The sequence below is a fragment of the Crinia signifera genome, chromosome 11 (genome assembly GCF_055691185.1).
Source record: "Crinia signifera chromosome 11, ASM5569118v1, whole genome shotgun sequence".
Lineage (NCBI taxonomy): Eukaryota > Metazoa > Chordata > Amphibia > Anura > Myobatrachidae > Crinia > Crinia signifera.
In genome coordinates, this window is record NC_139227.1 from 70,030,695 (window position 1) to 70,047,387 (window position 16,693).

Consider the following 16,693-nt stretch of genomic DNA (forward strand, 5'->3'; position numbering starts at 1 on the left):
AATATATAGCGCGTGCGCAGTAAGTTCCGCGATGGCTGCGGAAATGGGTGAGTGACATAGTTAGTGTCCCGCCTCCCTGTGACAGATTCGACTCTGTGATTAGCGACGGGCCGAGCATCCCGGAAGTAGTTGTCGTTGTGTGACACACGTGTGTAGTAACTTAAGCCGGGAAGGAAAATGAAGCTGCTGACACACAACATGTTGCGGAGCCACGTTACCGGCGTGACCCGGGGCTTCCCGCTCATTGTCCGGGTATGTCTCTGTTCTGTGCGGCATGTCATCAGTGGTGGTATCTGACTCCTGTGCGCCATACTTGCCTACCTGACCCTCTCCATGAGGGAGAAAATGATCTGTTCTTGGACTCCCCTGGTAATGTATGATTGCCATCACCGGTGGTGAAACACCTTTCTTATCAATGACCTAGCTCCCCACAGGTGATGGCAATCATACATTACCAGGGAAGTCCAGGAACAGAGCATTTTCTCCCTCATGGAAAGGGTCAGGTAGTATTCGGTGACCTAGCGTTATACTAATTCTGGCACATAGTGTTAGCAGTATTCAAATGATAGGTCGTCATTGATAAAAGGCAGACATGGCAATGGTTAACACATGAAATGCTTTACGATTCACGCAGACTGCAATTGGAATCAGTAAAGCATGGCAAGTGTATATGCGCTATACTAATTAGATCCCCATGTTGACAGGTATCGCAATCGACAAAGCAGTGAAATACTCATGTCCTTTTTTTCAAAGTTGACCGTGTGGTGTCGACCCTTTGACCTACATACACCCATGTTGGCAATGGTGTGCTACTGACTGAACACAGTGTTGATTATAATCTACTACTGACACTACAAGATATGTGGCACCGCCAATATGGTATGGTACGCAGAGTGAGCTACACTATGCCCCCGGTACGGCACACAGTGGGGCAGATGTATTAAGCAGTGATAAGGGAGAAGCGGTCCATGGCATCCAATCAGCACTGAAGTAACATCTATCATTTACATAATATAAAATTATACAGAGCAGCTGATTGGATGTCATGGGCCACTTCTCCCCTGGCTTACTTCTCCCTTATCACTTCATACATCTACCACAGCATGAGCTAGGCTATGACACCATTATGGCACACAGTTGGGTAGATGCATTAACCAGTGTTAAGTGCATATGATGCATTTAACGCTAATTATATAGGGGAGGTTAACATTTTTTTTTTAATGTATTAATAGTGCACTCAACTTACACTAGGGTCTGCCCACCACTTAACACTCGGTGCGGCTGTCCCCTTCCATCTTCTTCCTGTTTACAGCCCATGAGATGTATTACTGCCTGTCAGACATACATCAACCTTTAAGGGCTATTTCACACACTCCGGCTCCTGCCGGACGGCGAAATTCCACACGGCCAAAAGCCGTGCCGTGCAAAGTAGTTGTCAATGGGCATCTATTGTGGCCATCCCCTCCATTCTAAACTTCTTAGTGCGGCACTGCTTCCTGGCTGTGTGGGATTTCGCCGTCTGGCAGGAGCGGAGTGTGTGAAATAGCCCTAAAGCCGTTGTGTCCCCTTCGCCAGCCTCGGGCTTGCGTTGTCCTATTCTTACTACAGGGACAACTCTAACCCTGCTGCTGGCTCCGGTCTGCCCTTGAGATCTCATGTGTGTAGCATGATTTTGCGCATGCCCAGTAAGGCGGGCCGGGGAAGAGACCGCACGCTGATGCACTGTCTGCTCCAGGGGACATTGCTGGAGGGGGGAGTTTGTGCTCCCCCACTATGGTGGACAAAATACTAATACATCTTGTCAATGGCCGCATTAAGAAGGCAAAGCAGGAAGTGTTATAGCAGTGCGACAGTACATTTATCCCCCTGGGAGCTATGCTATGCCACCGGTAGTGTTCATTCTAGCACCCTGCTCCTTTTAAAATCCTTGTAGTTCCTCCTTCCTGCCTGGGGTGTCGCTGTCTGCTGTGGTACTTCAAGAACAGTCTGGTGTGTATGTCAGTGATGAGATAGAATCCAGACTGTTGTAAAAACACCACAGCAGAGAGTGACACCCCAGGCAGGAAGGAGGAGCTGCAAGAATTTTTCAAGGAGCAGGGTGCTAGAATGAAGACTAGCCATCGGTACGGCACACAGTACGTACTAATGCTACTTGTACACCGTGTTACTGGTCTTCTTTTTATCTCGCATTGCAGGGCTGGCCTCATGTAGCTTTGCTTTCTTACCTTCTATACTCGGGGCGTTGCTCCCTGATTCTTAAGCTTGGTATTCTAAAGGCCCGTACATGGGGCAAGGGGTGCCCAGTGCTGAGTGATGTGCTTGAGCAGAGATCGCTCAGCACACATCGCTGGCACATAAGCAATGCACCAGGAATGTGTGCTGACCGATCTGTGAGGACCAGTGTTCTCTTGTGAGGACACTGGCGATCTGACTAGATTTTGACTGCATGCAGTCAAGATCTAGACAGACGATAGTGATGCACGAGACTGCACATCGCCGTCGCTGGGGGTATACACATTAGGCAATGTGTGCTTATTTCTAAGTGATCTAGTCAGATTGCTTAGAAATAGCCCTGAAAGTGTCACATGTGTACAGACCTTTATCTTGTATGCCCGGTGTCCTGAAGCCTGTTGCCAGACCCTACGTGTTCCATATTCCTCCCTTCTTTCCCTGGTGACCTGCTGCCAAACCCAATGTGTCTTTTAATGTCAGTAATTCTTTCCCACTCTGCTGTCCTTTCTGCCTGTCTATCAGCCCCATCCCTCTTGTCCTTTCTGCCAGCCAATGTCACTGCTGCGCTGTATGACCAATTATTTTACAGGTGGGAAAGCCTGAAAGGACCAGATAATGCAACTGGCACAGAGAAAATCAGTATTATCCCAATGCATATGGTCCAATCCACAGGGTATTTTAAATCCCATGTTAGTGATTATAATCTTGGGTATCTTTTGGGTGCAAAAACATCCAGGATTGGCTCTCTAACATGATAAATGGTTTTATAGTAACTTATAAAAATATGTCGCTGATTGTTCATACAGCTTTATTCTCTCCACTCTCAGGATTTAGCATAAATGCTATCTGTTCCAAAGCATACTGGCATATATGGCAAGATTAGGTGATGGCATATTAGTATGCACCACTGAGGAATCCTGCTGCAAACTCCACATATAACAATAATAGACTCCTCTGCTCATGCATCCTTTACATTTGTCGTCTTACTTTTAGGCGGATGAAGTGAAACTCCATTCAGTGGACTTCAACAAAGAGTTCGTAGCTCGGATGATTCCTAAACTGGAGTGGGAGGCTTTTGTTGAAACAGCAGAGAGTGTGAGTAAGCCTATGTGTATGTTTATGGAAAGTCAGCAAGGAACATTGACCAGAACAATGAACCAAAGAAATAGCTTTGCACTATATACTGCTACTCTAAATTGCCTTTGGGATAATTGAGTGCTGCCCCCCGTTTTGCACAGCCTTCCAGCCTGGGAATTGCCTGTTGCTCATGCTCAGGGTACTGTGTCCGAGTCGGTGGAACCAATGTGGATCAGGTCCATGGCTGCCTCCATAGCGTAGCTTCTTTAGTTGGTATCCTAGCTCACGATACTTATGTGGAGTTCCTTTGCCATCAGCTGCTTAGAGTTGGTCGCTAGTCCAAACTTGGTTGGATAGTAGCCTTCCAGGTTTGTGGCAGACGGTCAGGTAGATATGGTTTGGATATGAGAATTTCTGCATCGACAGTCTTGGTGTGCTGGACACTTTAGCTTTAGTCCTGGGAAGCAGGTATGAGGGAGGGGGGGGGGGGGGGGGGGGCAGGCGAGTTAATTTGTGTTTGGGTGGCCATAAGTAATGGGCACTAGACTGGAGCTATTTAGTTATTTTGCGGCTGTGATTTCTACTCGCAACTTCCGGAAGGACAAGCCAAACTCTGCAAAAGTCATCTTTTGGGTGCCCAAATATTTACATTTTTACATAAGGTTCCTGCAAAAATAATTTTGTTCCTTTAAGGTGTGTCCACTATGCAGCATGGAAAGGAAAATGAAAGTATATGATTCAACCAGAACATTTTAGCATTTAGAAGATTCATTTGATCCCAGTCCCTGCAAAGATCACTCTGAGATGGGGTGGAAAGCTCTGATTGTCCCACTTCTGTATCTGCCACTGACCTGAGCTATCTAACTGGCCAGGACGAAGCCTATTATGAATTTTGTCTAAGTAAAAAAAGCGGTATAGCATGTCATTACAAGCACTGTAGTTGTTGAATTTTTTCACTGATCTGTAATTGTTTTATTTCCATGTAATATTACTCATTGGTCTTCAACAAGCATCCAAAGAAAAAAATAAAATAAAAGCTTAATTATAATTAATTATGGTACTTGTTTCCTAGCACGGCACCCATTGCATCGCAGACCATATGGTATGCGATGTTACGCGATGGCAGCCGATGTTATACAATTTTAAATTGTATAAGCACCCTAATGGGTGTTTTCAATGTTAAATGTGCCCCCTATAAGATAATTAATTGTATAAGCACCGTAATGGGTGCTTACTATGTTAACCCCTTCCTGACAGAGCCAGTTTTTGCGTTCCTGACAGAGCCATTTTTTTCAAATCTGACATGTTTCACTTAAGTGGGGATAACTTTTTTTTGCTTTTACTTATCCCAGTGATTTTGAGATTGTTTTCTCGTGACACATTGTACTTCAAGTTAGTGGTAAATTTGGGTCAATACAGTCTGTGTTTTTTTGTGAAAAATACCAAAATGTCGTGAAAAAATGGAAAATTTTGCAATTTGCAAAATGTCACATTTTCTGCTTGTGAGACAAATAAACATACCACTCAAAATAGTTAATAACTAACAAAGACCATATGTCTACTTTATGTTGCAATCATTATTTCAACCTCCTTTTCATTTTTTTGGACACTAGGAGGCTTCAAATATGAATAGCAAATTCTCAAATTTTCAAGAAAATTTCAAACTCTGATTTTTTTAGGGACCAGGTCAGTTATGATGTGACTTTGAGTGACTTGTATGTGAGACACCCCCATAAATGATGCCATTTCAAAAACTGCACCCCTCACAGTATTCAAAACAGCATTTTGGAAGTTTGTTAACCCTTTAGGTGTTTCACAGGAATTAAAAGAAAGTGTAGGTGAAATTTCAAAATTTCATTTTTTTTTGCAGATTTGCAATTTTAATACATTTTTCTAAGGAACACAGTAGATTTTACTAGAGAAATGTGACTAAAAATTGATTCCCCCAATTCTTTGGTTTTCATAAATATCCTATATGTGGCCCTAGTGTGCACGGTGACCAAACCACAGGCTTCATAATAGAAGGAGCACCTACTTGATTTTGGAGCCTCCTTTTTATGAGATTATTTTTTAGGCACAATGTAGGTTTCTAGGCACCATAAGATGCTAAAAGTTAGGTACCCCCCCACAAGTGACCCCATTTTGCAAACTACACCCTTCAGGGAATTCATCTAGGGGTATAGTGTACATTTCAAACCCCCAGGGGTTTCACCAATTGTGGTACAACTGGGCAGTGAAAATGAAAAAAATTAATTTTTCATTTTCACAGCTCAGTTGTATCAAAATTGGTGAAACCCCGGGGGGTTTGAAATGTACACTATACCCCTTGATGAATTCCCTGAAGGGTGTAGTTTGCAAAATGGGGTCACTTGTGGGGGGGTTCCACTGTATGGGTGTTTCGGGGGTCATTCAACCAGAATCTGTGCTGCAAAATCCAAAAATCACTCCTTCCCTTCTGAGTCCTGCCATGCACCCAACTGGTATTTTTTGGTCACACGTGAGGCATTGCCGTACTCGGGAGAAATTGGGGCACAGATTTTGGGGTGCTTTGTCTCCTTCATTCCTTGTGAAAATGAAAAATTTTGAGCCAGATCTGCATTTTTGTGTAAAAAAATGTAATTTTTTACAGAAAAATGCAGTTCTGGCTCAAAATTTTTTATTTTCACAAGGAATGAAGGACACAAAGCACCCCAAAATCTGTGCCCCAATTTCTCCCGAGTACGGCAATGCCTCACGTGTGACCAAAAAATACCAGTTGGGTGCATGGCAGGACTCAGAAGGGAAGGAGTGATTTTTGGTGGTGGAATGAATGGTGGGTGCTATGTCGCATTAGCAAGACCCCCGAAGCACCAATACAGTGGAACCCCCCCACAAGTGACCCCATTTTAGTCACCAGCTTTGGGAGGGGGGCTGGCGCTGCGGCTGGCGGGGGGGTGGGAGGGGTGCTGGCGCTGCGGCAGCCGGGTGGGTGGGAGGGAGGGGGGCTGCCGGGTGGGAGGGGCTGGCGATCGGTGGTAATCGGTGCGGTATATACACACACACACACACACACACACACACACACACATATATGTGTGTGTATATATATATATATATATATATATATATATATATATATATATATATATATATATATATATATATATATATATATATATATATATATATATATATATATATATATATATATATATATATATATATATATATATATATATGTGTGTGTGTGTGTGTGTATATATATATATATATATATATATATATATATATATATATATATATATATATATATATATATATATATATATATAAAAATATATTTTTCAGTGCATATATTTCATTTTTTACTTTTTCTGCAGCTTGATGCTGCTGCTGCTGCTGCGGGGGGGAGGGGGGAGGAGGGCAGCGCTGCGTGCGCTCCAGACGCTCCGGGGGAGCTGCTGCTGCTGCCGGGTGAGTGCCCGGCGGTTTCGACGGGGGGCTGCACATCGGTGGTGATCGGTGCTGTACTTGACAGCACCGATCACCACCGATCCCTGTGTTACCGAGCGGCTTAGCCGCCGGTAACACAGGAAATAGAGAAAGAGAACGTGTGTCTTGTTTGTGGTGCACCACAAACAAGACACACGTTCTCTTTCTCTTGGTGCACCACAAACAAGACACACGTTCTCTTTCTCTATTTTCTGATACATCAATTTGTGTCAGTGGTAGCACCACAAACAAGACACACGTTCTCTTTCTCTTGGTGCACCACAAACAAGACACACGTTCTCTTTCTCTATTTTCTGATACATCAATTTGTGTCAGTGGTAGCACACCCCTAAGAAGCACTACAATATCAATTAACTATTCCAATAAGAGGGGGCCTCCATTCATATCTTAATATATAACTACCAATCCTGTGCGGAAGACTACCCAACTCTGTTCCTGGTAACACAGGAAACGCTGTGAATGGCTGTTCAGATTTGAACAGCCAATCACAGCGATCGCCGACCGGGGGGGGCACCCCTGCCCCCCCTGGGCGGCGAGGGGGGATGTCTGCTGTCAGGGACAGCAGACATCACCTAACTGTCACTGCGTCTCTAGACGCAGTGACAGTTAGAAGTCATGACGTACATGTACGTCAAATGTCGGGAAGTCCTTCCCGACCATGACGTACATGTACGTCAAATGTCGGGAAGGGGTTAAAAGCACCCCCAACGCCACCCTCACTATCAACGCCAACCCGAAGTGTGGCGAGCGCAGCGGTACGCGTCCTCCGACCTGTTCATACCCCCACTATCCACATCGGAGTGGAGTTGATTTTACATAGTGTGGCGAGCCACCGAGCCTGAAGCGTGGTGAGCGCAGCGAGCCCCGTGAGGGGACGCGTATTACTTTATATGTATTCCGCGTCCCCTCGCGGGGCTCACCACGCTTCGGGCTCGCTGCGCTCGCCACACTATATAACATGAACTCCACGCCGTCGTGGATAGTGGAGGTATGAAAAGGTCGGAGGACGCGTCCCGACGCCCCTCGCGGGCTCGATGCGCTCGCCACGCTTCCGGTTGGCGTTGATAGTGGAGTTTGCGTGGGGGTGCATTTAACATTGTAAGTACCCATTATACAATTATACAATTAAAAATCGTATAGGGGCTTATACAATTTAAAATCGCATGCCATATGCCCGCATGCAATGCGATGAGATGTCATACAACTTAATATCGTGGGCGCCGTGCTAGGAAACAAGTAGTACCTTAATTATAATTAGTAAATCGGCACTCATTTGAGTGTCATTTTCCCCACTGCCCCTGGTATTCTTATTCTTGCCAAATTGTTCAGGAGAGCTCCTAGCAATTCTTAAAGGGTTCTAGAACATAATAATAATAATAATAATTGCCCAGAAAAATGGGCTATTAACACAATATTAGCATAAGGGTCATTATAGTGCTATGCATTTTATAGCCCATTTCTTTTAGCAGAAAAATTACCACTGGTAATGTTTCTATGTAAATAATAAAAATGAGTTGTATCTGTAAATAAAAAAAAAATGGTTAAAATAATGTTTACACTCTTTAAAGGAAAAAGTGTTTTTTTTAAGAACAATTTTCTCAGTGCGGTAGTCTGCCCCTACCTTACCCTATGTAAGCTCCGTACCGTGGTTTCCAAGATAGTGATAAATGCAACTTGCTGGGGATGTCTGGTTATGCGGATGGGAGTTTCTGTTGAAAGAGAAAGTCCTTCAGCACAGAAACTGGCTGAACCACACATCTGTGGTAGCCGCTACGCTGGTGCTCCGTCTAAGCCGATAGCCAGAAGTGCAAGCGGTTCACAGCGGGCAGTGGGGGCAGCGTGCCGATGTAGGTGGATGCTGGTTGTAGTATACAACGTGTTTCATGCAACAGAGCGCACTTTTTCAAGGAGGGTGGATCTGCAAGCAGTTTGTGCTTTTATACAGTAGATAAAAAAACTTTATTAGTCAAGGGCGGAAGTTGTCTTCAGGAAGTGATAAAAAAAAAGGTGGGAAGCACATGTTTCCACCCTTCAACGGGTAACTAAGTTTTTATATGACTTTATTCGATGATTTAAAGTCCTAAAGTTTTTTTTATCTATAAAAGCACAAACTGCTTGCAGATACACCATCCTTGAAAAAGTGTGCTATGTCTCATGAAACGCGTAGGTTACTACAACCAGCATCCACCTACATCGGCACGCTGCCCCTACTGCCTGCTGTGAACCGTCCAAGTGAACTACCGCTTGCACTTCTGGCTATCGGCTTAGACGGAGCATCAGCGTAGCGGCTACCACAGATGTGTGGTTCAGCCAGTTTCTGCGCTGAAGTACTTTCTCTTTCAACAGAAACTCCCATCCGCATAACCGGACATCTCCAGCAAGTTGCATTTATCACCATCTTGGAAACCACGGTACGGAGCTTACATAGGGTAAGATAGGGGCAGACTACCGCACTGAGAAAATTGTTCTTAAAAAAACACTTTATTTACAGATACCACTCATTTTTATTATTTACATAGAAACATTAGCGCTCTTTTTTTTTTTTCTTCTTTAACCAATTTACCCCTTTTATAAGAGCAGCTTAACCGGGTTAGCGCAGAACCTTTAAACAACCTGACACTAACAGAAAAATTACCAGTTATTGGGTAGGATATGGGATCCGTTCCCGATCCCATTTGTTATCGTGGCTCTGAGGGATGGCTTTTTTGTGGCACCTGAAGCATAATCCCTGATAAGTGCAGTTTCTCTGGACTATTTGGACAGCCTCCGGGGAACCTCTTAGCAATAGCATTTATCACTGATAATAGGATACTCAGTAGAGCAGGGGTCCTCAAACTATTTGCTCTGGGGCCCCATCAGACAATAAAAATAATTACAGGACCCCAAAAAAGTTGATGCAGAAGGTCATCACATCACATGTGTAGTCAGCAGACAGCACATACATGGCAGCATTGTGGAGGCACAAAATGATGGGAGGAGTCTGAAATAAGACAATTCAACAGATTTTTCAGACTCTTTGACTCACTGACTGAGATTAGAAAAGTCATCAGCCTGATGGTCAGCAACATGGAGTCGCGACCCCATGCTGAGAAGGTTGGGACCCACTTTGGGGTCAGGACCCACAGTTTGAGAACCGCTGCAGTAGAGTCACTCTGTCCAATGGTCATCCATCATCATTTAGCCTAAAGTCAATGTAGAAGAACCCCTATCTTCACATAAGAATACATATGGGTCATTCAAGGAAATATAGAACACAATACATGAAAATAATATTTCACATAACCAATAGCACTTTAGTATATTTATGCTGCTAAATATTACTAATGATGTAACTGTCACAGTGACTTCAGATGATGTAGTTAATGCTGGTGTCAGGTTACCGCTCACACAAGTGCATATAGAACCAAACAACACATGAAGAAGGAAAATGTGGGATGTCATCTTCCTCCTTTCTTTGTCTTAAGGACATACATAAGCCTGTCACATAATGATTCACATTTGTTCCACTTCTCCTTTCTTTGTTTTTGACTCATTTAAACTCTGTTCTTTAAAGTGTATTCTGTCTTAACTGTGCAATATTGGCTTTGCTTGCTCTTTATACAGCCTTGGTAAAAGGGGGCCATCTCCCTCCTGATCGTCTATTGTGTCAAATAATAATAATAACAAGGGGGTATCCTTCTTGAATGCTGTAAGTTTCCCAGTTAAAATGCTAGACTTTGTTGGGCAGTATATTTCTACACATTTTGGTTTTAAATCGATACGGTGAAAAGTTACAATACATCTATGGCACTGATTTGCCCCATTTGTTGTGTCGGTTGTCGGCATGTTAAAATTTTGACTCACTGATCCTGAACATACTTTTCTCGTTTTTGGTCTGGATCAGCAAAATGTTGAATTTCCCTGATGTCGGCAAAGCTGGAAATGGGGGGGGGGGGGGGGGGCAATCATTTATTTATATATACATATATATATATATATTTATTTATATATTGGCGTAAATAACGTATTTTTTCCTACTGGTTGCAATTTTGGAAATTAAAAACGGAAGCAAGAAACAGTCAAAAAATAAAAGCAAAAAGGCCTATTTGTGTATTCAAAGCTTTCTGCAATAACGGTATACTTTCTGTGGGAACTGCAGAACGGTGTGGATCATTAGGTGGACCGTCAATAGTTCGGCCACTGTTGGTTGACTGTAAAAAGTTCGACACAAGCAAAAGGCTGACATAAAGTGGTCGACACTAGTAAAATGTCGACATGTGTTTTTTACTTTTTTGGGGGGTGTCTGACTACATCTGTCCACATCGACCCCAATTAGTGTAACATACACCCTCCCTTCGCTAGCCATGCTCGGCATGGAGAAACGCTTGGCGCACTTTAACGTTCCTATTGTAGTTTACGTCGACTGTAAAGTATGAAAACCCGATATCGACCTTTTAGTGTTGACCTTTTGTCAATGTCTATCTTTTGATCATGACCTGTTGACTGTGAACATAATGTGTAACGCAGGTGTCCTAAGGCGAGCGCAAGGAGGACATAAACCTCTTGTGGAGCAAGTGCAAAAAAACTGAATTAGCAGAACAATCAGTGATATAGAAGTTGGAATGTGATTAATGTATGATTGAAAATGGCCTCAGCACAACGGTGAGAGAACTCTCTAGAAGCTTTGGAGGAACGCTTCCTCCGCTGCTTGTAGCTGCTGCCTGTTGCATTATAAGTATTTTGGCCTTTTCTTGATGAGCATATGATGGAATTATGATTATTTTTTAATAATATTTACTGGTACATGCGAAGTTCTTCTGTTTGGGCATGCTGGTCCCTGTGTATCACAGATGGCTGCAGAGTCTACAGTTGGTATGGTGGAGTTTTGTCACAAACTCACCTTGCACATTGTGATCAGGCTTTGAAGAGTGTGCGGTTTCCTTATTTCAATGTAATGCAAAAAAGAATTTCATGTGAAGACTCTGGTGGTCACTTTTTTGTGCCCTGGCCTACACCGCTCCATTGATCGATCCATCCATCCCATGTTGTGTTCAAGTCTGTGTTTTCCCAACTTAGGAAATCCTATATCATGATAGTCTAAAGGCCCCCATACACTAGGCCGACTTGTCCTCAATTTCCCTTGAGCTTCCCTGGCAGCTCATTGAGGGCTCACATATGATTTAGCACCTGATGTGCCATTTTTTACATGTAATAAATTGCAAGCGATTTAGGAGTTGCATGGTGGGGGCAGGAGAATTAAAAAGACCTCATTGAAATGAATGGGCAGCTGCTGATTCTTTTGTATTAGATTTTGTAATCTCCTGCCCGCCGGAGATGCAGAGCGGGGATATGGCCTCTGTAGATAGGTGTGTGCCAGCAGTGCGGCACCGCGATGTGCCACTGACAGCTGCATCTTATCGTATGTGCAGTCCGTCTGACCTCCGACTCTGATCTGATGCATGGTATTACTAGTGGGGAAAGTAAATATGCTTTTAAGCAGTAGTTCCCAAGTAGGCCAAAAGATTCATATTACATTTTGTTTATATGTCAGCCTTAGGTCCAGTTATGAGATGAGAGTTTGCGTTTGTTTGACCATATATGTTACGATTGGAAGACACAAGCACTGTTTTTTCCTATTACATTCACCATAAATAATTAGAATTGGTCCAAAACCACCAACACAGGGCAAAGCTGAAAGTGCCTAGGCACACGGTAACATTTACAAAGATTGAATGAGTACGAATGCACTTATTTGTATATTTGTACCCATTCAATGTCAAATACAGCTGATAAATTAGCATCTGCTAATTTAATATTAGCCAAATTCGGCTGATTTGCTGTATTTATATAAGCAAATGAGTTGGGTTTACTGATAGCAATATGTAATTTAAAACCCCTGGAGCCCGCTCCTGATTGGTTGAGGGAAGGCCCAGTGACTGACATCACTGGGAGCTCTCTCATTCTCAAGGAGGGGCTGCAAGTGTCGATACACTGGTTCTGGTTCTTTAGGACTGCAAGTCTCAGCAGGCCTCTTAATGCACTGTATGCTGGGACTTGTGGTTCTCCAAGTCTGGCATGCTGGACCTTTGTAGTTCGACTATCTATCTTTTTTTTTTTTTTTACACCATGTTCAAATCTTTTTTTACACCATCAGCCCAGCATCCACAGCCCAGAGACACGGGGGACAGCCCTGGGCTTTCGCCTTTATTGGGGGGGAGTCCCCAGGGACCTGGCCCGAGCTGACCAGACCTGTTTTGGCCAGGGAAACTAATATAGTTTCCACTGGCTGTAGCATGGCACCGCTGGCTGTTGGAGCCTAGTGCTGGTTTCCAAAAATATGGGGGAACCCCCTACTCCTTTTGTCCCCCATATTTTAGGAACTAGGACCGGGCCAAGAGCATGGTGCTGGTTATAGAATTACAGAGGGATCCCATTTTTTTTCCACCTGTATTTCTGCAACCAGAACCGGCTCAATGAGCCTGGGGCTGGTTACGCTCGTGAGGTGAGGACCCCATGATGTTTATTTTTTTACTATTGTTTACACTGCAAAGCATTGCACATATCTGATGCTTCAGCTTCACCCGTATTTGGCTGCCGGGAAACTTGGAATCCAAATGCGAATCACTTAATCATCGAAAAATACAAATCCGGAGAATACAGCAGCTTTGAAATTTGCTGTATTCTCTGCCGATCCTGGTCGTAACGGTTCATACACGGCCATAACCGGCCATCTTAGTAAGTTTCTCCCACAGTTTGGGGAACCACTGCTTTAAAGTCTAGTGACATGATTGCAATGTAAGGATACTTTAAAACCCTTTCTAGTTAAAACACACTTTCTGTAATTATATTTATGGTACAACTTAGAGATGGGCAAAACGGATCATTAAGCTGAGCCGGGATCTGCCGGATCTCTCGAGAGTAGGTACATATCTTTTAGACGGGTCCTCGGCTCACTTTTAAAAAAAGGGGGGGGGGAATATACATGACCGAGTAAAAACACTGATTGATGGCTGGGTGCAGAATCACCATCGATGGCAACCATCGATGGCGTCTGCACCGATGGCCATCCCTGGCAGCAGCTAATCTTTCTATCACTTGTAGTCACAGCACTGTACTCATTCTACAGACGTAGTACATCTCAGCTGCCACAGGTGGCAGCACTGAGATCAGGGAAATGCATCGTAAACTGAAACGGATCACCTTTTTGCCCTCGACGGCTCATTCGTTCTTGAATGGGATCTGTTCAAAAGATCCGGTTCGTTCGCGAACGACCCATCTCTAGTACAACTGTATAAAATATGCCTCCTTTCATCTACCACATTATTAAGGGCTATTTCCCTGCTTATAACCTGTGTCGATAACATCTATGCCCAGCTTTATTGTAGTGTAAATGCTGTATTTTCTTAAAGTTTGCAGATTCCATTGACATGTTGATCATGCAGCATTGGTTTCTGTGAATAACCCCCTAGCCACCTTCCTGTGATGCATTAAGTCCATCTTTTCCATATCTCTAATGAAACCTCATTTACAGTAATATGTTTTTACCATCTAGGTGTTATAATCTATAGATTGTAAGCTTGCGAGCAGGGCCCTCCTACCTCCATGTCGGTTTGTATCTACCCAGTTTTTTTTAATCACTGTTGTATCCAATTGTAAAGCGCAACGGAATATGCTGCGCTATATAAGAAACTGCAAATAAATCAATAACCGCTTATATTGTGTCCTTGCAAATTCCCAATGGGAGTATGTGAATCCTTGTGAGCGTACTGACCCTGGTTACTTTCCTTCACAGCTAGGTCACGGCTCCGGTCTCCCCCGAGAACTTCTATCTGGATATGAAAATGACGAAGAGTTCCTGAAGAAAGTTCACCATGTACTACTGGAGGTGAGAGGGCCACAAGTAGAGTGGACAGGGCCTATGACCCTAATCTGAGATACCTATTTTACCTTGTTTTTAAACCTTCCAGGTTGAAGTCATCGAAGGTGCTCTGAAATGTCCAGAATCTGGTACAGAATTTCCCATCACAAGAGGAATTCCCAATATGCTCATTAACGAGGAGGAGGCTTAACAAGCTGTTTCCCTCCCTGGCCTGTAAATATTCAACCTTTTTGTTTCTTGTTCTGTGTGTTAGCAATAAATGCCATTTTCCTGGATGTTTGCCCATGGTATCTTTTGGGACCTCGCTCTGGGATCAGGAGCTGAATGTAAACAAATGATTAACGCATCATGAAATCTCCCTGATGTTTATTGCAGTCTAGGCCCTTTGGAGCCATAATATTATACAGTAGTCTGTAGATTTATAAGCGATGAGGTATGTTACATTTGCATGTTATACTGTATTTCCTATATACAGGTGTAGCGGGCACAGATGGGGATTATGGCTACAAAAACCCAACTACTAAGCAGGTATAGAGGCATAGCAATATGTGTTACAGAGATCACAGACCAGAAGACAATACAGGAAACATTGCCCAATAACCCAGAATGAGGGCGAGGGCAGAACTACAGAGGAGCAGCATGTAGTGTAGCTACAGTAGAAGACAATGGGGAAACTAGAGTTAAATCAAAATGAAAAGGGCCAGGCTCCATGGAGCACAATAATTCCCTCTTTTCCAGAGCCCACATGATTTTGTCTTTCAAACAAGTTAAAGACTTTAAACACACAAGACAGAAACCATGTGGCAAATAAAATCTGCCCCAAAACATTTACACATAAAATGAATGACTAATACAGTTTTGTTGTAGTGGTTAAAACACAGCATTAATTTACATATTTGATTTACATTTATAACAAGTGCAATTTCATCAGTTGTAAAGTTAACAGTTTCTAGATGTTTAGCCATGAGTATTACATAGACTTGTTTCTTAGGCAGGACTGGGTTGCAGGCTGTGAACACTGTTTTATTTTCGCATATTGGTTTGGTTACTTTATATCCTCCTCTTTAAAGGAATCAGAATAAATAAGAAAAAGTAAGAAATGATAAACTGAAGTACTTTCATTAAGAACGGTCTTTGGAACACATGTAGCTATGTGTACTCAAGCTGTATTGCAAGCTCTATTGATATGACTAACACAAAATTCCGCCCCTGACCACATAATTATAACAACTGTTATGTTTAATTGCTGAAAAAAATACATGGCAAAACCATAGGGCCTTCTAGAAGTATGAATATATAAATGTGTTTTCTTTCAGTTAAATAGCAAGCTAAGTGTCATTTTTAAACATTCACCTGATAACAATTTGTTGGGGGACAGTTAAGACAAATGACTATCTCCTTTCAAAATCTCCCTGGAGAGCAAAAAACACCCAGCATATTATGCAACGGCAGGTGGGGAATGATATGGCAGTGTAGAGAGAGCTCAGAGAAGTGTTTCAAAGCATCTCTGGTCACTGCATTTTTGCCATTCAACTGGAATAGTTGAACAAAGACCAACCTTCTCCGAGCTTGCCATAGAATTGATGCTTAAAAAGAAAAATAGGAACCACAGATACTTACCTGGCCATACTAAACAGTTGTTCAGGAACATAAGCTGTTATTATATGAGAACCTAATTTCTCATAAGCTGATTTGTTATATATATTTATTTGGGCGGATTCAGTTTGCTGTGACATTTATTATGCAATTTCCCTTGTGGCAAACGTGGGTTAAGCAGTAGATTCCAGGTTAAGCGTCTGGAATCTATGGGTTATGCTGCATGTTAAAGTAGGATGGATTTAACATGGATTTGCAGTTCCTCGGGCGATATCTGATTGAATATTTCAGCTAATTGAATCTGCCCAAAGAAGCACTAGTAAGGGCAAAGCCTAGTGTGCTGCTTAAAATTCTGAGGTCAAACGCTCTGCCATGTAAATGTATTCCATCGTATGCATTCATTTCAGATTTTATAGGTTACATTTTGCTGCTTGGGAA

At 43.0% G+C, this 16,693-nt stretch overlaps 1 protein-coding gene across 2 annotated transcripts in view; it reads left to right on the top strand.

Moving 5' to 3' along the window:
- The first annotated feature begins 64 nt into the window (after positions 1-64).
- TRMT112 (tRNA methyltransferase activator subunit 11-2) overlaps positions 65-16,693 on the top strand; it is a 22,784-nt gene continuing 6,155 nt past the window's right edge. Inside the window, exons 1-4 of one of the 2 annotated variants that reach the window (XM_083163717.1) lie at positions 65-252; positions 3,226-3,327; positions 14,573-14,665; positions 14,748-14,872. In XM_083163717.1, the coding sequence (XP_083019843.1) occupies positions 178-252; positions 3,226-3,327; positions 14,573-14,665; positions 14,748-14,849 (372 nt within the window). In that variant the 5' untranslated portion in view covers positions 65-177 and the 3' untranslated portion in view covers positions 14,850-14,872. Of the gene's footprint in view, positions 253-3,225; positions 3,328-14,572; positions 14,666-14,747; positions 14,935-16,693 lie in introns of those variants that run through there. The other variant, XM_083163716.1, reaches the window with a different exon arrangement.